The sequence below is a fragment of the Artibeus jamaicensis genome, unplaced genomic scaffold (genome assembly GCF_021234435.1).
Source record: "Artibeus jamaicensis isolate MK-2021 breed Jamaican fruit bat unplaced genomic scaffold, CSHL_Jam_final scaffold_537, whole genome shotgun sequence".
NCBI lineage: Eukaryota > Metazoa > Chordata > Mammalia > Chiroptera > Phyllostomidae > Artibeus > Artibeus jamaicensis.
The window spans coordinates 21,785-47,525 of record NW_026522047.1 but is presented as its reverse complement, the minus strand read 5'-3'; the positions used below and the strand labels follow the sequence as shown (position 1 = coordinate 47,525).

The 25,741-nt window shown below is 59.3% G+C and overlaps 2 protein-coding genes across 3 annotated transcripts; both read right to left on the bottom strand.

Moving 5' to 3' along the window:
• Positions 1 to 7,787: 7,787 nt before the first annotated feature.
• LOC119057519 (butyrophilin subfamily 3 member A2-like) lies at positions 7,788 to 25,428 on the bottom strand. Its single transcript, XM_053658239.1, has 7 exons — positions 25,359 to 25,428; positions 12,439 to 12,571; positions 11,889 to 12,230; positions 10,013 to 10,294; positions 8,872 to 9,063; positions 8,600 to 8,764; positions 7,788 to 7,903 (listed from the first exon to the last, which is right to left on the bottom strand). The coding sequence occupies exons 2-7, from the start codon at positions 12,515 to 12,517 to the stop codon at positions 7,788 to 7,790; spliced, it is 1,176 nt and encodes a 391-aa protein (XP_053514214.1). The 5' UTR covers positions 12,518 to 12,571; positions 25,359 to 25,428.
• LOC128625779 (butyrophilin subfamily 3 member A2-like) lies at positions 15,711 to 21,825 on the bottom strand. Of its 2 annotated transcripts, none has more exons than XM_053658089.1 (3): positions 21,390 to 21,825; positions 20,840 to 21,181; positions 15,711 to 16,641 (listed from the first exon to the last, which is right to left on the bottom strand). In XM_053658089.1, exons 1-3 carry the CDS (start codon positions 21,466 to 21,468, stop codon positions 16,334 to 16,336), a joined length of 729 nt encoding a protein of 242 aa, XP_053514064.1. In that variant the 5' UTR covers positions 21,469 to 21,825; the 3' UTR covers positions 15,711 to 16,333. The 2 variants fall into 2 exon arrangements, with proteins under 2 accessions (XP_053514064.1, XP_053514065.1); XM_053658090.1 differs by lacking the exons at positions 20,840 to 21,181; positions 21,390 to 21,825 and adding exons at positions 17,409 to 17,451; positions 18,163 to 19,200.
• Positions 25,429 to 25,741: the final 313 nt, after the last annotated feature.

Here is a 25,741-nt window from a genome sequence, read left to right as displayed (position 1 = left end):
TCAGGTGGGGGCGCTGGGATTCACTGAGCTGAGACGCGGGCAGAGGGGCCAGGACAGGTGGGCCGTCTGGAACGATTCTCGTTCAGTTCCAGCTGGTGGAGACTGCCCCAACCCACTCGACTTCCCAGCCGAGCCCGGGTTGCCCCGGCCCCACTGACCAGTGCAGGCCCTACGAGTACTGGTCCACAGGCCACTGCTGCCAGCTCTGCCCCGCGGGTGAGTCTGGGACGGGTCCGTCAGGTGGAACCACGCAGTGCAAGTGTATGGGGCCGTGGGGAGGGGCCCTCTCCTGACAGTGAGGAGGGAGGGCTGGTTAGCAGCACCCACGAGGGGGACGCGGCACAGGGGACACCTTCTAGAAGGAAGCGCTGTTTGCCCCCAGTGAGCCTGGCAGGAACCTGCTGGCCCAGTGAGGTGCTCTGGGTCCTGAAGGGCACACCTGTCCCCTCTCCTCCCGGAGGCCGATCCTGGGCCCTGGCTGGGAGGCGGAGCACTGGGATGTCGTAGTCCTGATGACAGGAGGCACGTCTTACCACTCCTCAGTGTCTGCCGGTCTGGGGGCCCGGGTCCCGGTGGTGCCCACAGCACAGCAGTCGGAGGGGCGGGTGCCAGCAGGGGCAGGAGTGCCGAGGGTGGACCCTGGGCAGTCCGTGCTTTCTCATGTGTGAGAAGGTGTGACGTCCAGAGGTCACTCTGATCCGAAACTGCAGACAGAAGTGTTTCTCTGTTCCCACTGGAGAGGCTGCCCCCAGGACTGGGTGGGCAGGCCACACAGCGGGGACGCCCCGTGTGCCCCGAGGGGTCCAACCACAGCGCCCCCCTCCTGCACAGGGGAGTATGTCCGTGAACACTGCAGCCGCCCCCACACCCGGGGCCAGTGTGAGAAGTGTGACAGGGGCACGTTCACGGCGTCCCCCAACGGCCTGGAGTCCTGCCTGCTGTGTGGCACCTGCTCCAACGGTGAGTCTCCGCCAGGCGCCTTGCCTGACCTTGACCCTGCCGTGGCCTACCTTCAGGTCAGGCCTCAGGACTTGGCCACAGGGATGCTCACGATTCAGTGGGGAAACGTTTGGGGGGAAGCCGGGGCCCTCGGGTGAAGGAGGGAGGTCACGGCCCCACAGAGACGTGGCGGGAGACGCCCGTCAGCACACCCGTCGTTCCCCAAGTGGTGTGACAGCAGGAGAGTGACGGGACCCAGAGAGCCACTCGGGTTCCACGTTCTCAGCCCCGTTTCTGTTCTCAGTTGTCATATTCAAATGGGAAGGCAGTCGGTTCGACGTGGAAAAGTGGGGAAACCCAGGCACAGACGAGGAGGCAGCGGGTCCACGTCACCCTCAGGGGGTCAGGGACTGGTTACTGTTCACTGCCAACACCGTCACAACGGGCAGGGAAGTGAGGAATAGAACAGAGGCCGCCGACCATTGGTGGTGTCTGATCACCTGTACGTGTGTGTGTGCCAGCATGGATGAGCGTGTGTGTGCGTGTGTTTTTGTGTGTGCGAAGGGGAAAGAACTACTCGAATGTCACCTGCAGATGTCACCGTGTTTCACCCCAACACACCACCTCCCGCACTTCCTACATGCACCAGGGGTGCGTCCCCCACCCAGGGGAACCAGCAGTGACCCCCAACACTAGCCCACACTCGGAGGGACCGTCACCGGTTTCCCTTTGAAAACGCCCCCATCCTGCACCTGCGGAGCACAGGGTGGGGAGGCTCCGCCCACCTGCCCGCCCAACCTGGGAGGCTCCGCCCACCCGCCTGCTGCCCAAACACGCCCCCAGGCGTGGTGGAGACTGGACTCCTGCCTCACTGCCAGTCAAACGATGGTGACCTCACCTCCGGGGTCCGTGACCCCGGAAGCCTCAGTGTTCCCATGGGCCCAGATTCCATACACACGCTTTACAAGTGGCTAACCCCACAGGAAAAACACCCTTATTTTCTCGTAGCCACAGAGGTACACACGCAGTATTGATGAAGAACAGTCAGGCATGTGAGGTGTTTTTTTTTTTGAAAAAGGAACTCCCCGGTGGCGGCATTTTGAGACTGGTTCACACTGTGTCCGTGTGACCCCGTTCCTGCACCAGCGCCCCAGCTCCTGGCACGGGCCCTGGGGACACAGGGGTGGGACCAGGTGGCAGGGGCGTCCCCCGCAGGTTTACAAGAACCCTCAGACCACCCCGAGCCCTGCCGTGTGGGCCTAACTCCCACCCAACCACACGGTCTCCAGCCCAAATCCCGAGCAGGTGCCCCTGTGCACGGGGACAAGGCGGGTCCCCAGGACTGACGCAGGCTTTCCTGACCTGCAGAGCAAGTGGAGGTGGCGGAGTGCAATGCCACGAGCGACCGGATGTGCCGGTGCCAACCCGGCCGTTTCTACAAAGCCCCCGGCGAGGAGGAGTTCTGCAGGCGGTGCAGCACGTAGGTGGCTCTGTGCGCGCGCATGTGCCGTGGGCGGGGCACGGGGCTGTGGGCGGGGCTTCTGTGGGGCGGTCCTCAGGAGCTGGGGACCAGGTGAGCATAGACCGCGCCAGCCCAGGGACCGTGCAGACGCCAGCCTGGCGGTTCTCCTCCTCCTGGTCTCCCCCGGGTTCCCAGCCCTGCATTCCCTTTCACACTGCTCCTAATTGGCACACGTTCCATTTTCCGTACTTTATTTTCTTCTTCCTAAACTTTCCTTTTATAATTTTATTTACTTTCAGAGGAAGGGGAAGGGTGGGAAAAGAGAGGGAGAGAAACATCGATTTGCCAGAGGAACATCAGTCCGTTGCGTCTTGCGCGCCCCCAAACTGGCGACCTGGCCTGTGACCCAGGCCTGCGCCCTGACAGGGAATCGAACCAGCGATCTTTTGGTCGACAGGTGGCCCTCAGTGCCCTCAGCCACACCAGCCAGGGCTCATTCCTACCGTCTGCGGACGCCGGTCCGTGCTTCCCCACACAACCCACCGTCCTCCAGCCTCAGGGTCCCGAGCTCCCCCTCAGCCTCCTGTTCCTTATAGTCCTGGCGCTTGTGTCCCTCCCTGGGTCCCCAGCTGAGGCACCCGCTCAAGTCTGCACCCAGCAGCCCAGGCAGGGCCTCTGCTCCCCCCATCCTGTGCGCCACCCACCGCATCCCCCTGTCTGGGTCCCTCCTTTGCTTTGCTGGAGGGGTCCTGATGTCACCTCCTGGGAACAGGTACCGTCAGGTCATTGGATCTTACAGAAACGTTCGTTCTGTCCTCCCGGCTGCTGGCCGTGTGTGTGCGCACAATCCTGGGTGACCACACCAGTGTCCTCGGTCACCCAGGTGGAGGACCAGTTGCTCAATCATACCAGGGGAACGACGGGGTCTGGGGGTCCAGGACTTGCATGTCTGCCCCTCCGAGAGTGTGTTCGGTCACAGGAGAGCAAAGGGACAGGCTGGACGGGCTTTCGGGTCCTACACACTGTCGGACCTGGAGGAGTCTCCAGCGTTTCTCACTTTGTGATCTGGAGTTTGGGGTCCGAGAATAAGCCCCAAGCTCTCCAGAAAGAAGTTGGGGGGCCCGGGGGTGGAGGAAGCATGGGGCTGGTGTCTCACAATCCTGGACACATGCCACCATGCTGTGCTGTGCAGTGCTGTAGGGGCTCTGAGCACCCACACGAGGTCCTTGGTGAGTGACTCGCGCCCCCAGGTGTGAGTGAACCTGCCCAGGACGTCAGAACGCCCTGCACTGAACAGCGAGCTCTCAGCCGGCAACAGTGAGGCAGGACCAGCCGCCTCCCGAACCTTTGTTAGAAGCAGGATGGACCCCTCTCCTCCAGTTCCCAGGCCTACACACAAGGCCATGGTCATCCATCTGGGGGGAAACAGATCAACTGTCCTCCCAGTGGGACCAGGGCTGGTTCTGGGGTGAGGGCTGGGGGCTTCCTGTGACCCCAGGACCCTCATGGGGTCTGTGATCACAGCACACAGTGCTCCCCAAAAGTCTGCTGGGGAAGCGCCCCACGGAGACACCATCTGTTGGTGACAGTGTGGACCCACTGCTGCTGGGACCCAGCCCAGCCTGCCTGCTCCCCAGTCCGCCTGTGAACCCCGGCTGTGCGTGGGGATGGCGCTGGCATCCAGGCACCTGTCAGTCGCCTGCAGGGCGCCCTGACAGTGGGGGCTGGAGTGGCTCCATGGCCTGTCACCTGGGTGCCTCCCTTGTCACTGAGCCCCCACCTGGAAGCCCAGCTCGCCCTCGGGATCAGGGGACCACGGGGGCCAAGGACCTGGCACAGCCTGAACTGCGGGCGCTGGGGGCTGGGGTGTCTCAGAAGAGCTGGCCTCTCATTTCCGCCAGCCAAGGGGACACACCCCCACGCAGCGTCTGTCCTGAGGGGAGTCCACTTAGACTGTCAGGGATCCACGGGTGCCTGGGCACCAGTCTGTAGACACCCCAGTCCACCCGAGTGACGCCAGTGACCACGTGAGCAGGGCTGCCAGGGTTGCTCACCGAACCTCCGGGCCAATAAAGGGGTTATGACACCCGGGCCAGGTGGACCCAAAGGTGGCAGTTTGCCAGACTCGAGGAACGTTGTGATAACGCCCCAGTCCTTTCATGTGACCCGCATCCCCTCCCCCACCCCGCCGATTCCACAGCCCCACTTTCCTAAGTGTCAACATCCGGCCACCTCTCCCCACCCCCGATGATGCCCAGTTCCTGGGAAGCCCAAGTACCCCTCATGCTGGCCTGTCCCTGAGAGACCTGTCCCCGTCTGGAGACTGGTCCCTCGAGACCCACCCCCAGTCCAGTGCTAGTGGAGGAGACTGGACTCGCGGAGGCAGGAAGGGAGCCGGAGTGGACAGAGCTGAGTCAGTGACGGGCAGCAGCGTGAACGGAGGCAGGGCCTAGGGGGCCCGGGCACACAGGTCTGGGGAGGGCCGTGGGACCACCACACCCTGGGGTGAGGGGGCCCAGGGAGATGCCTGTGGGGATGACGCCCACGGTCCTGGGTGGGAGAGGCTGGCTGGAGTGGCAGTGACGTCACTGAGGGACTATGTGGGGACTGAGGGTGCTCGGCCCCACGGGAGTGCGGGGCCGTGTGGGAGCATCTCCAAGGACTGGTGCTGTTTGGGGTGAGTGAGAAGGGGCAGGGTGGGCGCGTTCTCAGGGGAGCGCTGGACAGACGGTGCTGTCATTCCCAGGGACAGAGGCCCCGGGGACACCAGAAAACACACAAGGGGACACTCCAGGCTCTGGTCCCTGATTCAGGGCCCTGCACCCACAAAACACACCCAAGGTTCCCATGACTCTGTGCAGGATGTCACCTCCCAAGGACAACACACCCAAAGTTGTTCACCCAACAGGAATGACAGAAAACACGATTTAGGACATAAATCTTACTGGGTAAAAAAACTATAAAACATGTTGAAAACACTATTTAAGATACAAAATCAGCCCTGGCTGGTGTGGCTCATTGGATTGAGTGTGGACCTGTAAGCCAAAGGGTTGCTGGTTCGATTCCCAGTCGGGGCACATGCCTGAGTTGAGGGCCTGGTCCCCAGTAGGGGGCGCACAAGAAACACCACACACTGATGTTTCTCTCCTTTCTCCCTTCTACTCTCTCTAAAAATAAATACAATATTCTTTTTTTTTCTTTTTTTATTGATTATGCCATTACATTTGCTCTATTCCCCCCTCCCTTCCCCTCCACCCTGCATACCCCTCCCCCACCATTTCCCCCTTTAGTTCATGAACATGTGTCTCAAATTCTTTAGATTCTGTATTTCCCTTTCTATTCTTACCCTCCCCCCTATCTATTTTCTATCTACTGTCTATGCTACTTATTTTCTGTACCTTCTCCCCCCTTCCCCTCCTCCCACTCCCCCTGTTGCTAACCCTCCATGAGATCTTCATTTCTATGGTTCTGCTCCTGATCTAGCTATCCTCTTAGTTTGCTTTTGTTTTAGGTGTGGTTCTTAATAACTGTGAGTTTGCTGTCCTTTCACTGTTCATCTTTTTTTATCTTCTTTTTCTTAGGTAAGTCCCTTTAACATTTCATATAGTAAGGGCTTGGTGATGATGAACTCCTTGAATTTGGTCTTATCTGAGAAGCACTTTATCTGTCCTTCCATTCTAAATGAAAGTTTTGCTGGGTAAGCAATCTTGGTTGTAGATCTTTGGTTTTCATGACTTGGGATACCTCTGTCCAGCCCCTTCTTGCCTGTAAGGTCTCTTTTGAGAAATCAGCTGACAGTCTGATGGGAACTCCTTTGTAGGTGACTGTCCCCTTAGCTCTTGCTGCTTCTAGGATTCTCTCCTTCATTTTAATCTTGGCTAATGTAATTATGATGTGCCTTGGTGTGTTCCTTCTTGGGTCCAACTTCTTTGGGACTCTCTGAGCTTCCTGGATTTCTCGGAAGTCTATTTCCTTTGCCATCTTGGGGAAATTCTCCTTTATTATTTGTTCAAATAATTTTTCAACTGGTGGTTGTGCCTTTCCCCCTTCTGGTACCCCTATAATTCGGATGTTGGAACGTTTAAAGATGTCCTGGAGGTTCCTAAGCTTCTCCTCATTTTTCTGAATTCTTATTTCTTCATTCCTTTCTGTTTGATCATTTTTTTCTTCCGTCTGGTCCTCTCCCTTGATTTGAGTCCCAATTTTCTTTCCATTACTATTGGTATCTTTTGTATCAGCATTCATTTCAATTAATTTAGCTTCCATATGTTTCTCTAATTTGTGACTAAAATCAACCAGTTCTGTAAGGATCTTTATAACCAGTGTTTTGAACTGTGCATCTGAAAGACTGGCTATTTCTTCATCACTTAGGTCTATCGGTTCTGGGGCTCTGAGTTGTCCTAGAGCCATTTTTGGTCTATTCGTGCTGTTAAGTGAGCGGAGCGAAGCCTTAGTTGTTTACCAGGACGGGGCGACCCAGGTCGCCGGTTTGTGACGCTGTGTGTGGGGGCGGGGTCAGAGAGGGAGCAATGGCGTTCCTCTCCGCTAGCCCAGCGCATCCAGTCACTCAAACGCCTTGGGCTTGCTTATCCGATCCTAATTGTGCGAGCCTGCTGCCCCGCGCGGGTTTCCCTTCTCACTGGTTTCTCCGCACGTAAATGCGCGCGACCGACTGACCCACCGCGCCTCTTCCCTGTGCGCTCCCGCAGCCAGCTCGCTGGCGATCAGTGCCTTCGGCTGCTTGCGCACGCACCGCGCACCGCCCCGGGAATTTTTTCTTGCTAACCTGCTCCGCTGCTGGCCTCGCTCCTCCTACCGGTCCAGCCGAGTATCTAGTTGTCCTTTGGACTCCGTATTGTCGATTTTCCGTGTGGCTTGGTTGTGACTGCTGTTAAAAATAGTTGTTCTTAGATTTGGTTGTGCACAGAGGTGAGGTGGATCCTCCACCTACTTCTCCATCTTGGCGGAAGTCCTAAATACAATATTCTTTAAAAAAATAAAAATCTCAGTATGTAAAGAAAGTTAGTAAAAACATATAATTAACCACTTACAGAACTGGACAAAGGCCTCTATAGCTGGCTCATGACAGTAACTGTCCCCATGCCCTGCCCCACTGACCCAGTGACAGCTCAGAGTGGCTGCTGGTTTGTCTCTCACGGACTGACTTGTCTCACAGCCCTTGCTGACTAGTTCCGGGCTCTGCGTCCTCACTCCCTGAGATATCCTCCACAACCGGCTTGTTTATAATATTTCCCAGACGTTCCCGCAGCCGCATCTCACAGAGGGGCCGCGTGAGCCTGGAGGAGGGTCTCTGCCCGCCCCAGCTGCTCTGCCAGCGCAGCAGCATCCGTGGTGCTGCTCCAGCAGGTTCCCCGGGTTCTCGTGCTCACAAATGACAATGTTGTTCTCCTCCAGTCCCGCCAACCTCTCCTCCAGTCCAGCCTCTCCTCCAGTGACTTTTGGGAACTTCCTGCCCGAATTCGAAGTAGCTCCTGTTCGTGGCTGAAAAGGAAAAGCAAGGAGGGAGACTTGGCCTGGTTCCTGGAAGGCAGGTGTGGCGTGGGCTGTGGGTCATGAGTGTCCAGCTGGCGACCAGGACCCGGGGTGGGGGGAGGCCCTGGGCGCCCAGGCTGCCCTCACAGGAGGGACCAGGCTCGGGGACAGGAGAGCGCAGTAGGACGTAACCTGGCTGGGCTCCTGACAGGCTCGACGCTCGTTCACTTGGAACCAGTGAGCCTGGCAGAAGGGCCTGGGGGCCCAAGGGTGGGGAGCCCCGGGGGTGACGTGTCCTCTGAGGCTGCCCCCTCCTGTGCAGTGGGACCAGAGGAGCTGTGGGGGCAGCAGGGCGAGGTCTGTAACCTCGCTGGGCTGAGACTGCCCCACCTTCAGATGTCACGTGGGGGGTCCCCCTGAGCTGTCAGAGGGCCAGAGTGTAAGCAGCACCTGGACCGTTACCAGAGCTGCAGGAGACCCGCACTCTCCTGCCCATGACAGCAGCGCTGCAGCCCTCGGGGACTCACCAGGCCAGGGGTTATTTATGGGGTTCCCTGGGGTCCTCAGGAGTCTGGGTCCAGTAGCCCCTTGTGTAGAGAGGCTGCAGGCTCTTCCCCAGAGAGAGAGACCACTGCCCGGGGCCCCCATCAGTGACCCCATTCCTCCCCCTGGGCAATTAGGGGTGAGGAGCGGGGCCAAACTAACCGAGAACAGAGGCTGAGATGCGGGTGCGGGGCACTAACGTGGTCAGTATCCGCTGTTTGTCCACCCTGCAGGGAACAATGTACAGAGTCAGTGACCTTGTCACCAGGGACCCCAGGATGCCCAGGGACGGGGATGGGCACTTACTGAGGTCGTCCTGCAGCTTCTCTGCAAATAAACAGAAAATACAGTCCTGTCAGCGGATACAGAGGAGGACCCGGGTGGTGGGTGTGGGCTGGGCAGGGAGGAGGTGGCCGCCTGCAGCTGGGCCTCACCTTGGGCGCTTTCCACCCGCTGCAGCTCCTGCTCTCTCCGCTTCTCCTGGGACAAGGCCCGGATCACCTGCGGCCGTCGCCACACCAAGCACACCAAGCACACCAAGCACGACACTCCCAACAGGACCACCATACCAGTCAGGATTGGGGTGATAAACGCCATCCGAGGCTCTGCGTTCCTGAAGAAGGGACCTGCGAAGGGGTAGTGTCAGCCCCTGAAATGACCTGCCTGTCCCCAGAGTGCCCAGAACTCTTAGTGTCACCCAGTAAGTACGTTTCTCCTGGAACGTCTGCCTCCCCCATGGGATCAGATCGGGTACGAGGCAACAGTGTCACTGAAGTCGCCTCTGCACCCCCCCCCCCCACTGATCATCTGCCCCCCACTCAGAAGAGCCTGGTGATGAAGATCGGAACTCTGGGGCTGCAGGGCCTGGGTTCCAGTTCTGGTTCTCCTGCCTGACCAGCGCTGTGACCCTGAACTAATGACGTCACCACCTCTTGCTGGCGTTGGATCACTGAGAGCATTAAGTTAATGCTAGTACAGGCCTGACACAGCGTCACTGCCACACCGGTTTCAGTAAGTTTTGAAAACTAAATATATTTTATCTTGTTGCATCAAAATCAGCCCCTATGCAGCCTGTGCGCATGCTCTGTCCTCTCTCCACCTGTGCGAACAAAGGTCTGAGGGGCTGTCTCCACACAGCCCACCACCAGGGGGCGCCCGCCACCTCGTTTTCGCTTCTGCTGCCAGTTTCACAGGTGGAAATACTTCTCTGTTCCCTCAGATTTGGCATCTTCCTGTGAGTTTCACCTCTCTCAACTGATGATTCCCATTTTTGCTCTTTTATCTACTGTGTCCTTTATATTGTAAGAAGATGAGCTCTTTCATTAAGATTTCAGTTGCACATATTTTCCCGCTCCTGGAGTGAGTTTGCTGATCTTTACCATTTGTCAACAAGTCCCATGCCTGGCACGTGTGACACACAGGAAGTGTCAGCAGGTCTGTGACATAAACCGCTTCAGGGGAAGGAGCCCCAGGTCCCTGTGCCATGTGTGCCCTACAGTGTCCCAGGCCAGCAGCAGACCACTGCGCCTTCCCCAGGGGCACCCAGGAGCCCAGGGCAGTGGGCAGGGCACTCACCTGGGATGGAAAGCCCCGCTGACCTTTCCTGGCCCAGCAGGGGGTTTCTGATGACACAGGAGACCCCCTCCTGAGAGCCTTCTTCCAGGATTACAGAGGCTGAGGCTGCACAAAGGCCCTGGGGGTCTGTGGCCTCTGTGACCACCTCATTGGAAATTCTCTGTCCCCTGGCGTCTCTCCACTCTACTTGGGGCTGCGGGTACCAGCCGGCAGACCAGCAGTTCACACGGATCCCTCCAGCCTCGTAGCCCTTCATTTCAATGTGGGGATCGGAGCCCAGTGCTGGGGAGGGAAGGAGCTGAATTGTGGGGAGCCCTCCACACTGGTGGGGTCTCCACAGCAGGGAGGGGCACCCACACTGACCAGCCCAGCAGGGACTCACCAGAAGCTGTTCCCAGCCTGTGCTGTGCAGCAGACTGACCCCTGATGGGGACACTGCCTGACCATGGCTGGACCCTCGTACTGGATCCAGGGGGACCTGGGCCAGAGCGGAGGCTGCTCCCCCTGAGTCCCCTTACAGACTGCCCCAGCTTCCCCTCCCCCACCCTGGGCAAGCATGGAGGTGGTGTCCCTTACCCAAGGGGGTCTCACCCACTGACCCCGTCTGTCCTGCCTGTCCTGTGGGGGCCCTGCCCTCCCGTGAGCAGGAGACACATGGTGTCCTGTGGCCGCCCGAGCGGTGACCTGTGTGCAAGGCCCCTCGAGAGGCTCTGGCTGCACCTACTGCCAGGCTGCTGGGCTCCCCCTGCAGGGACGCCCCGGAAGTGTGTGCAGGGGGGACTTTCACACAGAACACGGCGGACCCAGGGCCAGACAGAGGGGACTCACTGCCACCTGTCCCCACCTCCTGAACACAAGGATGGGGAGAAAGCCCTGTGAGGACCTGAAACACCGAGTCCTGTAAGGAGGGCTCCGTCGGGGAGCCATGGTCTCCAGGAAGGGACAGCAGGCTGAGGAGGTGACTGTGGGGACAAGGCCAGGGGCCCGCACCGTCCATGCGCTACCAGGCCCCCTGCACTGGAAGCCACGGGGCAGGGCTGTGTCCAGGGAACCCGAACTGCAGCCCAGATGCCTGGACACGAGCACCTCAGACAAGGCGCTCGGTCACTGGGATGAGTCAGGGCAAAGTCAAGGTCACTCAAGAGTCGGGTGACAGCACAGAGGAAAAACAGGAACCGTGTGCAGTGACCAACCTCCCTGTGCCGGCTGAGAGTGACCAGTGACACCGGCACACCATCCTGACAGCGTGGTCACCAGTGCACAGCGCTGCTTCCGCATCCCCCCAAACCACACAGAGTGCTCCCTGACGCCCTCTCTCTGGGACACCCAGGCATCCCCGTCCCCAGGAGAGCATTCTTCCCTGCTGCACCGAGGACGGACACCACTTGTTCAACTGCATGTGTGTTCCCGAGGCTTCAGCAGGGGACGTGGGCCCCACAGGTGTTGTCCCTGCAGCTCAGCCTCCTGCACCCACAGCAGCCAGCACCCAGGGGACCCTCGGCCACTGTCTGGGTCGCACTGAACCCAAACACCCATGTGCCACCCACTGTGGGGAGGTGTCCTCATCCTCCCTGTCCCTGACCTCCTCTCCCCTGCTGAGAATGGTGGGGGACATGGGGGACTCTGTACTGAATGCAGGAGGAAGTCACCCCAGGGGACACCTGGGTCTGTCATAGGTCTCAGAGGAGCAGAGATGGAGGTGGGGGGGGTTGCTGGTAAGCAGCCCCACCTGCTCCAGGGCAGCTTTGCAGCCTCTGCCCCCGAGAACAGACAGGTGCCCAGAGCAAACCTGAGGCTCACCTGCCACCTGCAGCTCCCAGAACAAACCTGAGGCTCACCTGCCACCTGCAGCTCCCAGAACAAACCTGAGGCTCACCTGCCACCTGCAGCACCACCTGGGCCTTTGCATAGAAATCTCCATCTTGGAAGTAACACACGTAGGTCCCGTTGTCTGAGGCTGTGACGTTGCGAATCCGCAGAGCAGCCGTCCCCGCAGTGACGTCCTCTCTTAAAACCGAAGTTCTCCCTCGATACTCCTCTGCCGGCGTGTCCTCCTGCCCGTGTGCGTACGTGAGCACCACCTGCCTGTGGCTGGGTCCAACCCACATCAGCTCCATGCTCTCAGCGCTCCTCTTCGGGGACAGGTGACAGGGCAGCTCAGCGTCTCCACCCACCATGGCCAGGATGGGCTCAGGGGGTCCAACCACAGCAAAGTCAGCTGGTCGTCAGAAGGGGGGGACTCTGTCAGAGTGAGCACGGCCAGGGCATGTCCCAGGCAGGGAGGGCGAGGTGACACACACCTACAGGGGAACTCAGTCCTAACACAGGTGCAGTGAGGACATGCCATGCAGGGGTGGGAGGGGTCCGGGTTCTGGCTGGGCCCAAAGGTAAGGTATTCAGACACCCAGACACAGGGCAGGTCCTACCTGAGCAGGGGCGGAGCAGCTGGACCAGGGTGAGGCAGACAGCGAGGGCAGGCAGACGGGGGACCAGGCACCTCACCATCCTGACCTGCTGTGCACAGAGAGAGGCCGGCAGGGCCTGGGGAGCAGTGACCACCTGGAAGGGGGAGGAGAATGCCACATGGAGAGGCTGCCTCCCCAGGCCCGGCCCTGTCACCACCACCATCACTGGTGACCCCAGAGCCTCCTCTGCAAATGTCCCCTGGGGCGTCTCTTCACCTTGGATCCCACCATGGAAGTCAGCCAAGAAACATGGAGCCGTAATGAACGTACCTTATTCCTCACCAGCAGGGAGCACCGGACTCTCCTGTGCCAACCTGCTCAGAAGCCCCCCACCTGCCCACACTTCCCTGCCCCAGCCAGGTGCCTGCCCCCAGACCACCCTCTGAGGAAGGCAGGCCCTGTGCTCTGAGTTCCTGATCCCGCTGCTGCCCCCTGCAGGCCGAGCTCCGCACAGCAGCCAGCGCCTCCCACCCCCTCACCTCCCTCCTGCTCAGCCCCTCCCAGGGGGTCCCTGTCACCCAGGACAGAAGCCCAGGGCCTTTTCACCCTGTGCTTTAACTTATCTGAATGGTGTAAAGTCTGAAAGTTTCCAGAGTGGGGAACACATTTCCACGTATTTTGGAGGATATTTATTGTTTTTCATTCCTATCATAGACCATTTTAAGATATAAAATATAGAAGACTGAAACTTCAATAACTCACAATGGTAATTACATCCTTTGTTTCATGTGACTGTGGACACCTGTGGATGCATCTGGCTGCATGTACACGGGGCTGACCCAGAAAGAGAATTTACTTATAAACACTGAGTATTCATTCTCACACCTTCAACCCTCAGTCACCCTCAAATGCTCTGCCCTGGATGGGGGACACCCGTGGGGACGTCCCTCCATGGCCCTGAACACTCTCTAGACTGGGCAACTCTGACGCCTCTTAGTGCTTCTGCCGTCATGTCTTACATGTTGGATGTTTCCCTTTGGGGACTTTTTTTCATGTGGGAAAGAAAAATTAGTTGCTCTGGCTGAGATCGGGTGAATAGGATGCGTGGATCATGTGGGTTTTTGGTCAAAAACTGCCGAACACTTAGTGCAGGTGAGCAGGTGGGCTGGTAAATCGCCTGTCGTGAACTGGGCCAATGCTCTGGAACAGTCGTCAATAAAAACTCACTGAGGCCCAGCACAGCCTCTCACAACAACGCCAGCTGGTCACTGATGCAGCCGGGCTCCTGGGACTCTCGCCTAGTGGGGGAGGCTGGACCACAAGGGGCCCGCCGTCCAGAAGAGAACTCCTGCTTTTTTTCCCCATTTTTTCCTGGTATACCAAATACCCTGAAAAAGTTTATCGTTACACCCACAGGTTACACTGGCAGGAATTTCTCTTAAAGAATACCTAGCACTAACCCAAAGGTTCGTATTGAATGCTGTTCATTATAGTAAGATCCACAAGAGTACAATGTATAGATTGCATCTAATTTAGTTATAATTATGAATAAAAATGTGTCATTAAAAACACAATTCCCCTCCGGAGCAGCGGCGCAGCTGGGTGAGGAGGTTTCACTTACTCCGCGGCCCACGCAGGTCCTCCGGACCAGCCACCGGCGGCGGAAACCGCAGACCGGACCTGGGCGGGCTGCCCTGCTCAGGGCGCCTTTCGAATAAGTCCGCCGTTAGTGGACGACGCAATTACGGCGTTTCTTCTGCTCTAGCTTCTTCCCACTGAGTCACCTGGAGCCAAGCCTGGAAAAGGAAATGCAGGAAAAAGCGCGTCACCTTTCCGATGACCTCAGGGAGACCGCACCCTTAGTTTCCGGGTTGTTCCCTTCCGGGTGGCGCCTGGTGGGAGGTGGGGCGCAGCGGGGAAAACGCGAAGACTGGTCCAAGGCCCCGCCCTGTCCTGACGCAGCGCCCGGCCCCGCCCCCAGCCCGGGCTGTCACTCACTCTCCTCCAGTGACTCCAGCTCAGGGCGCACACCGCTGGAGAGCCCGCTGCCCCCTGGCTGGAATCCTCCGTCTTTTACCTTCTTAATATAAGCAGTGATGATGATGATGCCCAGACAAACCACGGACAGGATTATAAAGCTCCCGAATAAAGAAAGTGGGTGTGTGCTGTCTGAAATTGGGAAAAACAGCATTTCTCAGTCAGGTCAAAAGCTGCCGTATTTTCCAGCAGCTGCGGGGCCGAGTCCAGACAGACAGAACCCGGTGCTGTAGTGAAGGACATGAAAGCCCTCAGTGGGGGCATCTGCACCCCAGGTCCACGCAGCGCCACTCACGAGTGGGAGACAGGGGCCCCCTCAGTGAGATGCACAGACGGATGGACAGAACGGCTGTGTGTGTGCACGGATGCACGCACTGGAACCTGTCACCACAGGAAGGAGGACCCCTGCCATCGCAGCACCGTGGATAGATGGGGAGACGGGGTTCCGTGTGGCACTCACACAGAGACAAACTCCCCAGGTGTCCCCATATCACGTGGGCCCCAATCACCACCCAACATCGTGAGACGTCCCCTCTGACCCCCCAGGGGTTTGGTCATGTTCAGACCTTGCAGGAAGGCCTTTGGGTCATTGTGAGTTCATTTCTGTGTCTGCTGTGATATCAGGGCCCAACACCTCCAGGGCCTGGGGACATCCAGGGTCCCCAAAAGCACATACTAAGAAGCTGTTCTTGTCATAGAGCACTTGGGGGTCAGGGTCTGTGTGTCTAAAAATGTCCCCGAGTCCATGAGCAGGAGAGTGAACACCACCACGTATGTTTGTCTGCACCTATGTCTGAGTGTCACTGGGCCACACAAGGTCACCTGTCATTGGACTCCGTGTCTGTGACACACCCCTCTGCCTCTCTGAAAACTGCCCCTCAGTGCCCCCCACCCAGGCATCTTCCCTGGTTCAGCAGTGACTTTCTGTACAACAAGGGCGCAGTCCCTGACTCACTGTGAGTGATGCCAGACTGTGTCCTTTCCAACTGTGTTACGATCCGTGCACCCCTCGCTGCCACTCCGCTCAGACTGTGCGCCAGGTGCTTGCCGTCCACCCTCTCGTCCCTGCCACTGTTCAGGGCACAGGTGGGTTGACGAAGGCTTGGGGAGGGTGGCCCCTGACATCGGCAGCCCCCATTCCGGGGCCCTGCACCCACAAACCACACTAGGTTCCTGTGACACTCTGTGCACAATGTCATTTTCCAAGGACAACACACCCAAAGTTGTCCCCACAACAAGAATGACAGAAAACATGATTTAGAATATAAATTTTACTGGGTGAAAAAAGTTATACAAACATGTAAAAATGCTATGGGAGAGAAGTTTCACCACTTCAATAAAACTAGAAAAATCACGAATGCTTAAACATTTAGAGAACTGGACAAAGGCTTCTATAGCTGGCATGTGACAATAACTGTCCCCATGCCCCACCCCAGCTGACCTAGTGACAGCTAGAGTAGCCGCTGGTTTGTCTGTTGTGAACTGACTTATAAGTGTCACCCAGGTATGGCACTCCCAAGTAGAAGCCCAGAGACAACGCAGTGCCTGGGAGAACAAGGAGTGAGCTACTGGGGTCACACAGATGACCAGCCAGCCCTCCTGGCCTGTGTCCGTGAGGAGGCCACGGCTCGTGGGCCCACTGAGTACACCCAGCGGGTCCTCCCTGAGCAGCTCAGGCCCCTGGAGTCCCCTGATGGCAGCCCGTGGGCCATATGGGCCGCAGGCAAAGGGCCCCCCAGAAGAAGCTTCCCGTAGAGGCTACTTGGACATGGAGGGGCTCCATCCCATCTGGGATCTGTGAAGGCGCCCACAGGAAGGGACCTGGGGGAGGCCAGACCCCAGGATGCCGCTAAGTCACAGCCGTTGCTAAAAAGGCTGACTAGTTCGGGGGCTCTGCATCCTTACTACCTAAGATATCCTCCGCAGCCAGCTTGTTTATAATATTTTCCAGACATTCCCGCAGTTGCATCTTACAGAGGGCTGCCATGAGCCTGAACGGGGTCGCCGCCCGCCCCAGCTTGCTCTGCCAGCGCAGCAGCATCCTGTGGTGCTGCTCCGGCAGGTTCCCCGGGTTCTCGTGCTCACAAATGACAATGTCGTTCTCCTCCAGCCCCGCCAACCTCATGAACATCCTCCAGTGACTTTTGGGAACCTCCTGCCCGAATTCGAAGTAGATCCTGTTCGTGGCTGAAAAGGAAAAGCAAGAAGGGAGACTTGGCCTTGTTCCTGGAAGGCAGGTGTGGCGTGAGCTGTGTGCGGTGAGCGTCCAGCTGGCAACCAGGACCCAGGGCAGGGAGAAGCTATGGGCGCCCAGGTTGCCCTCACAGGAGGGACCAGGCTCGGGGACAGGAGAGCGCAGTAGGACGTGACCTGGCCGGGCTCCTGACGGGCCCGACGCTCTTTCACATGGAACCAGTGAGTCTGGCAGAAGGGCCTGGGGGCCAGAGGGGGGGAAGCCCCGGGGGTGATGTGTCCTCTGAGGTGGCCCCCTCCTGTGCAGCGGGGCCAGAGGGGCTGTGGGGGCAGCAGGGAGAGGTCGGTATCCTCGCTGGGCTCCCTACTGCCCCACCTTTGGATGTCACGTGGCGGGTCCCCCTAAGCTCTCAGAGGACCAGAGTATAAGCAGGACCTGGCCCGTCACCTGAGCTGCAGGAGACCTGCACTCTCCTGTCCCAGACTGCAGCGCCGCAGCCCCCGGGACTCACCAGGCCAGGGTCACCCAGGCCTTCCCACCGGACACCCACATCCCTGCTCAAACTCGTGGATTAGCAGTAACTCGGGGCCACCTGCGTCTGCCCTGATGCAGGTGGTGAGTGTTGGGCCGAGAGTCTGATGCCCACAGGACGTCCCTGAGCTTCCTGCGGGCCCAGGGTCCCGCTTCCCAGGAGGAAGGACACTGGGTCTTGACCTCATCCCTGAACGGTCACTATAAAGGAAGACTTCAGGCAACTTACCCTCAGGGGACCCGTCCTTCAAAACGTACTTTTGTTTGTATTGCTGTGAAGAGAAGGGAATAAAATTGTTCCGGGAAGAGACACAGGGGCAGCTTCCTGACGGGGTCCCGCGGGAACAGAGCCTCCGGAGTTGGGGTGGGTGAGGCAGGCGGGTGGGAGCAGCTGTCCATTGTCAGCGTCTGGGCATGTGGCCTGGCCTCTCAGAAGGAGCAGAGCTCACAGCCCACCTGTCCCCTGGGTCACACTCCCCCAGGACACTGCCTGGGCCGGGGAAACAGTGGGGTTCCTGCTACCTGCCCTGGAGGGTGGGACTGGAACAGGAGAAGGATGTCACCTGGCGGTGGCCTATCTGGCTGGGGACACTACTAAGGGAGAGGACACCTGTCCGTGGAAGGCCCGTGAGAAAGCAGTTCTCCAGTTCGGGGACACCCAGTGTGTGCTGGGTGCCAGGCAAGCTCTGCACCCCTCTGGGGCAGTGCCCCCTGCCCGCGGGAAGGTCCTCCACCCCGGGGCTACATAGGAAGTCTGCTCATCTTCTCAAGTCCTACTCAGGTGTCATGCCCTCACCACAGCCCCACGACAGAAGGACGACACAGTTAGTCTCAGCCAGGCACGGTCTTGTGGTCACCAGGGGAAGCTCGGAGAAGTAGTCAGGGAACGCAGGGTAGCATTGTGCACCCGCCCTGCACGCACACGGCCTGTGCTCCACACACGCAGGCGTCCCTGCCCTCACGCCCACCTAGACGCCCCTCACCTGCTCCAGGGCGTGGAGGGGGGCTGCAGCCCCAGCCTGGTCCGGGCCCCCGGGGGCCGAGGGAACCGGGGTCTGCAGCGCCTGCTCCGGGGAGGCCCCGCCTCCCGTGAGCACCACCTCCTGCAGCTCCGCCCCTCCCTCAGGGTCCTTAGAGGGCACCCTGGCTGGGCCCTGGGGTTCCAGCAGTGGTGTGTTGTCCCCGCCGGCGGCTGGCTGGCCGTGCTCTGAGTCCGTGGGCAGGGTGCCTCCCTGTGACTGAAGAGCAAAGCTGTGACTTCTGGTGGCAGGGGCCTGCACCATGGCCCTGCCCAAACACTTCTCGGGAAATGCCACCTCGTGTGACAGGTCGGCCGGGGCCGTGTGGCAGCAGGGAAAGTACTTCGTGGGGTCAGGTGCAGGCTCCGCCCCCAACTCCGAGGAGCTTCCCACACAGGGGGGCTGTGGTTGGACCCAGCAAGACAGGTCTGCACCCGGATCCCTGGGACCTGGGAATGCGGCTTTTGCAGACTAGGGAGCCGTACTGGACGAGACTGGGCCCTGCGTTCAGTGCCCACCAAGGGTCATCAGGAGACAGACCCACAGGGAAGAGGTCGGTGCTGACCGATGGGTGCCCACGCCAAGGGGCACCCAGGACAGCTGGCCACCCGAGACGAGGTGAGTGCCAAGACGGGTAGGACCTGCCCCAGGGCCTCGGAGGAAGCCAGCCCTCCGCCCACCCCCACCGAACACCTGGATCAGACTTCCAGCCTCCACATCCGGGAGACCGTCAGTTCCGTGTCTTTTACCCCCAGTTGGGGAGCATGTTTCTGCAGCCCTGGGAAGCCATACCAGCCCTGTGCCCTGTGCAGCCCTGTGTGCGCCCCGTGGTCTAGACCAGCAGAGCAGGGTCTTGCAGAGCGGGGTCTTCCCCAGCACAGCCGCTCCGGGCTCCAGTGGGGGGAGCAGACGCCATCCGAAAGGCTGAGCTGTGCACACCGGGCTGGGGGCCCGGGGCCTGGTCTGGTGCCTCATGCCCACCCTGGGTGTCCCCTCTGCCCTCATGGCCTAAAGCTGCCACTGAGAAACCCCCAGGGTGGGCAGTCCGGAGCAGCAGGCTGCACCCCCAGCCCTGGTGTGTGGTGGGCCCACCCTCCAGGTGTGCGTGCTCCCTGTGATGTCTGCTCCACACAAAATCGCCCAAGGACGCCTGTCTCGCAGCCTGTCCCTGCTGTCATGTGGCACGTGACTATGACTGACCTTCCCTGGACAAGGACTCGTGTGAGGCCAAAGCCTGGAGATCATAACAAATAAAATGGACTCACGTTTCAACCAATGGACCAGCACGTGGGGAAGCTGCACACCTGTGAACACAGGGGTGTGAGTGTCTGTGGGGTGCCCACCTGCCCCAGGGCCCCGCCTGCACCCGCTGCCCGGGGACTCGTGTGCAGCCCTGCGCCCGGTTGGGGACACGCAGCGCCCGGCTCCCCGCCCTGAGCACCAGCCCAGCACAGGGGCCGTGTTAGAACGTGAGCCCGGGCGTGTTTGCGGCGAAGACACCAGGTCGACAGCCGGGCCCAGGTCCTCAGCAGAAGCCCCTGGTGTGGTGGCGGGACAGCTTCACCTCACCTGGTCTCCTGCAGCAGACGACCGTGACGGCGACGGCGATGGTGACAAGGATGATGCTCACCGGCACTGCCACAGCCCAAATGTTGGAGGAGTCGGCGCGGGATCTGGGCAGGTCCCCTGGAAGGGGCAGAGAGTGCCACAGGCTCGTCACCATGTCCCCTTGCTCGAGGGCAGTGCCACCAGACAGAGGACAGCGTCCTGTCTCCAGGGCCCATTGCTCTCCCAGGGGCCCGAGGAGGTGACTGTCTTCCCAGAGGGGTGGCCAAGGTCCTGGGGTCCCAGAGGACAGCCGTCCCACCCAGAGCAAAGCCTGTCCAAGGCGGCCCAAGGGACAGGGCAGCATCCACACCCAGTGCGCAGCACTCAGGGGACCTGCTTTCCCCCTGGTAACATCACAGCTCCAACAGGGAGCAAGAGACATGGACACGGGGCAGCGCAGGCTCATTGGAGCACGACACGCAGCCCCCGCTGGGACAGGACACCTACGGCTCCCCACACGATGCCACTGGTCTCCGCCCACTTGCCTCACTCTCCGGTTGGGCCCTAATTTCGGCTTTTTGGGGCATTAAAATGTTCTCTAGTGTCTGTGCGTTAGACCCCGGCGTCCCTGTCCCCAGGTGAGTGTCCTCCCCCACTGCACCGAGGACAGACACAAGCCTGATCAACTGCACATGTGTTCCCGGGGGTTAGGCAGGGGACGTGGACCCCACTGGTGTGGTCCCTGCAGCTGAGCCTCCTGCGCCCACAGCAGCCAACACCTGGGGGACCCTCGGTCATGGTCTGGGTCACACTGAACCCAAACACCCATGTGCCTCCCACTGCAAGGAGGTGTCCTCATCCTTTCTGTCCCTTACTTCCTTTCCCTGCTGAGACTGGTGGGTGGCACGGGGGACTCTGTACTGGATGCAGGATGAAGTCACCCCAGGGGACACCTAGGTCTGTCTTCGGCCTCAGAGGAGCAGAGATGGAGATGGGGGGGGGTTGCTGGTGAGCAGCCCCACCTGCTCTGGGGCAGCTTTGCAGCCTCTGCCCCCGTGAACAGACAGGAGCCCAGAGCAAACCTGAGGCTCACCTGCCACCTGCAGCTCCACCTGGGTCTTTGCAGAGAAATCTCCGTCTTGGAAGTAACACACGTAGGTCCCGTTGTCTGAGGCTGTGACGTTGCGAATCCGCAGAGCAGCCGTCCCCGCAGTGACGTCCTCTCTTAAAACCGAAGTTCTCCCTCGATACTCCTCTGCCGGCGTGTCCTCCTGCCCGTGTGCGTACGTGAGCACCACCTGCCTGCGGCTGGGTAGCTGCCACATCAGCTCCATGCTCTCAGCGCTCCTCTTCGGGGACAGGTAACAGGGCAGGTCAGCGTCTCCACCCACCATGGCCAGGATGGGCTCAGGGGGTCCAACCACAGCAAAGTCAGCTGGTCATCAGAAGGGGGGGGCTCTGTCAGAGTGAGCAGGGCCAGGGCATGTCCCAGGAAGGGAGGGGAGGTGACACACACCTACAGGGGAACTTGGTCCTAACACAGGAGCAGTGCGGACATGCCATGCAGGGGTGGGAGGGGTCCCAGGTTCTGACTGGGCCCAAAGGTAAGGTATTCACACACCCAGACACAGGGCAGGTCCTACCTGAGCAGGGGCTGAGCAGCTGGACCAGGGTGAGGCAGACAGCGAGGGCAGGCAGACGGGGGACCAGGCACCTCACCATCCTGACCTGCCGTGCACAGAGAGAGGCCAGCAGGGCCTGAGGAGCAGTGACCACCTGGAAGGGGGAGGAGAATGCCACATGGAGAGGCTGCCTCCCCAGGGCCCACCGGGCACCACCACCATCACTGGGGACCCCAGAGCCTCCTCTGCAAATGGCCCCTGGGGCGTCTCTTCACCTTGGATACCACCATGGAAGTCAGCCAGGAAACATGGAGCCGTAATGGACGTACCTTATTCCTCACCAGCAGGGAGCACCAAGCTCTCCTGTGCCAACCTGCTCAGAAGCCCTCCACCTGCCCACACTTCCCTGCCCTAGCCAGGTGCCTGCCCCCAGACCACCCTCTGAGGAAGGCAGGCCCTGTGCTCTGAGTCCCTGATCCCGCTGCTGCCCCCTGCAGGCCGAGCTCCGCACAGCAGCCAGAGCCTCCCACCCCCTCACCTCCCTCCTGCTCAGCCCCTCCCACGAGGTCCCTGTCACCCAGGGCAGAAGCCCAGGTCTTTGCACCCTGTGCTTTAAATGATCTGAATGGTGTAAAGTCTGAAAGTTTCCAGAGTGGGGAACACATTTCCACGTATTTTGAAGGATATTTTTTGTCTTTCATTTCTATCATAGACCATATTAAAACATAAAACATTAATGAATGAAACTTAAATGACTCACAATGGTAATTACATCCTTTGTTTCATGTGACTGTGGACACCTGTGGATGTGTCTGGCTGCATGTACACAGGGCCGACCCAGAAAGAGAATTTACTTACAAAAACTGCGTTTTTATTCTCACATCTTTAGCCTTCAGTCTTTACCCTGGATATGGGACACCCTTGGGGACCTTCCTCCCCTTCCCTGAACACTCTGTGGCCTCGGGGACTCTGACGCCTCTTAGTGGTTCTGCTGTTTTGTCTCTTGTCTTACATGTCGGGATGTTTCCCTTTGGGGACTTTTTTCATCTGGGAAAGAAAAATTAGTCGTTCTAGCAGAGATTGGGTGAATAGGGAGAGAGGGTGGAGCGTGTGGGTTTTGGGTCAAAACCTGCTGAACACTCAGCGCAGGTGAGCAAGTGGGCTGGTAAATCGGCCGTCGTGAACTGGGCCAACGCTCTAGAACAGTCATCAAAAAAATTCACTGAGGCCCAGCACAGCCTCTCACAACAACGCCAGCTGGTCACTGATGCAGACGGGCTCCTGGGACTCTCGCCCAGTGGGGGAGCCTGGACCACAAGGGGCCCGCCCTCCATAAGGGAACTGCTGTTTTTGTTTTTCTTTTTTATTTCAGTCGCTCCTGGTATACCAAATGCCCAAAATGAGTTTATCCTTAGCCCCACAGGTTACAGTGGCAGGAATTGCTCTTAAAGAAAAAATGGCATTCACCCAAAGGTTCCTATTCAATGCTGTTCATTATAGTAAAATCTACAAGAGCACAATGTATAGATTGCATCCAGTTATGTTATAGTTATGAATAAACACGCATTATTAAAAACATAATTCCTGCCCTGGCTGGTGTAGTTCAGTGGACTGAGCACCGGCCTGGGAACCAAAGAATCAATGTGTGGTTTGAGTCCTACTCAGGGCACACTGCCTGGGTTGCAGGCCAGGTCCCCAGTAGGGGGCGCGTGAGAGGCAACCACACATTGATGTTTCTCTCCTCTTTCTCCTTCCTTTCTCCGTCTCTAAAAATAAATAAATCTTTAACAAAATGTGATTCCGAAACACACAGTGACACACCACCCATGGTGAGAAGCTGGAAGCCCCTTCTCTGAGGTGAGGAGCGAGGACAGGCTCCCACCCCACCTCCTCCCTGCGCCAGAGCAGCGGGAGTCCCAGCAACAGCGGCCACGCAGGACAGAGACGAAGGAAACAGACCAGAGAGGGAGACGAGCGCTCGCACGGCTCACACACGGCAGGATGCCGCGGGTAGGACCGTCTGAGGACCCACGGAAACCAGCCGAGGACGTGGAAATGAGGGCGGTGAGGCTGCAGGACACGGAGTGCACACCACGTGCGCTTCCACACAGCAGTGACGGTCACGGGGGAGGTGTGCCCAGCCCCTTCCGCAACCGCATCACAAAGCAGAAAGCACCTGGGACAAGTGCGCCCAGAGGGTGGACAGTCTGCACCCTGACGGCCGTGAGAACCGAGGAGGGAAATGAAGGGGGACACGCCATGGGGGACACGCCGAGCTCAGGGTCGGCAGGAGCAACACTGTCACACCGTCCTTGCTGCCTGAAGCCAAGCGCACACTCAGGCTGTGCCTGTCAAAACGCCGATGGCCTTCTTCTCAGAAGGACAAGGAATCCTGAAATATATTTATTTTAATCCCTTGCAGTTTATTCCGCACTGAGGCAGACATGTCAGGCGGGAGTCTGCTGCCTTTCTAACTGGCCTGAGCCCCTGCTCAGATTTAAGTCCCCCACCCAGTGCTGGGGACTGTGGTCTCCATCACTGCCACAGTGGAGGGAGCTCTGGGTGGGAAGGTGGCAGAACACGAGCCTAATCGCAGACTGCAGGGCTCACAGAGGTGCGGGGTGAACACTTGTGCGTCCCTCTCTTGAACAGTGGCCTTGAATCCTGGGGACCTCAGGTGGACCCTTTCACCACAGATGCTTCTCATCCCCAGAGACAGGCGTCCTGGCCGCCGTGTCGCCCTGTTCACCTGTGACACCTGCCCTTGGGATGATTCCTAGGAGTAAGGTCGTTGGAGGGCGGGCTGCAGAAACCAAATGACACCCATGCCCCACGATGCCCACTCACCCTCCCTGCACACGTCACAAACTGCACTGGGTGACGCGGTCCATCCAGGTCGCAATCTCTGTCAATACAGGAGCCTGTGAAGGGAGGCGCACGGAGGTGATGGTGGGGCCCAGGGCACAGACCACACCTAGTACCTGCTACCTCTGCTTGAGGAGGTGCCACAGCACAGCACTGACCCTCAGCTCCTGCCTCCTTGGAACCTTCTGGACTGATAACCCGGCTCCACGTGTCCCAGGGATGGGGGACCTGACTCACCCTGGGCTCTTCCCGACATCCTGCAGCTCCGGGAAGAGGGGTGCTGCGTGTGCACCCCCAGCCTGTGCCCACCGCTCCCCCCCACCCCGGGAGCCGCCCTGCAGCTTCCGGGCCAGGGCACAGGGGAGCCCAGGTCGTCCAGAAAAGGGCGTCCACCCCTTACCGCCCGATTTGATTTTTACCAAATGAAAAACCAGGCTTCCTAAGAGAAAATCTCCGCCCATCCCGGGAAGTGGCAGCATTGGCTTTGGCTTTGGCAACATCAGCAACTGCACACCTACGCTCAGTCTACAGTTCCTGCTCCTCCCACCGGCAACTGGGCTACCACGCCCTGGAGTTGCAGCCGAGGCTACTACCTACCCCACTCGGGTGTGGTCAAAAAGAGGAAAAGCGCTCCACTTCCTCACACTTTCTGTACATTCAGAAAGTCCGCCCGCCAGGCTCCACGGAGGCCCCTGCAGAACGTGGACAATCTCCGATCTCCCCAGAAAACCGTGGCCCCACCTCAGGTGCCCCTCGCCAGCGTGGCCTCCACCAAGACACGCACCCCCCGGGCCGGTTCCGGTACCGGCGTGTTAGGAACCGGGCCACTAAGGATCCCGGCCTTGTGCCCCCACTCCCCGCTCTCTCCCGCAGAGAATCTGGGGTTCGGCAGGAGTGGGAATTCGCACCGCCCCTGGGCTGGGAGAATCCCCAACCCGAGCCGTCCGGACCCCAGTGCACGGGTGCGGGGTGCGGAACGGAACGCGGCGAATCTCCGCCTGCCCACCCCCGCCTGGCCCTCCAAAGGACCCCCCGCCCCGTGCGCTTTGCCCCCGCTGTTGTCCAGTCCCGGGGGACACCGGCCCCGCTGTCGGGGTCTGTCCTCCGCGAGCGCCCCGCACCCACCTGCGCCACGACGAGGAGCGGCGGCAAAGTCCGGAGAGGGAAGCGCAGAGACCGCAGCGACTGCTCGTGGTTTCACTTTCACGCAGAAGCCCGGTGGGTCCTCCCGGCCTGCGGATGGCGGCGGGAACCGCAGCCCCGACTAGCGGACTGGCTGCACGGGAGCTGCTACCTCACTACACCACCCCTAGCGGACAACACGATTAGTGCGTTTGTTCGGATCCAGCCTCTTCCCCTGAGCACATGGTCTCCCAGTATGTCACCAAGCGAGGAAAAGAAAACATAAAAAAAGCCCCACCCTTCAGAAGGCCGAGGGGCGGATCATCCCTCCCCAGTCCAGGGCTCTGGGTGGGGCCCAGAGGACACTGCACCGCTGGATTCCGGGT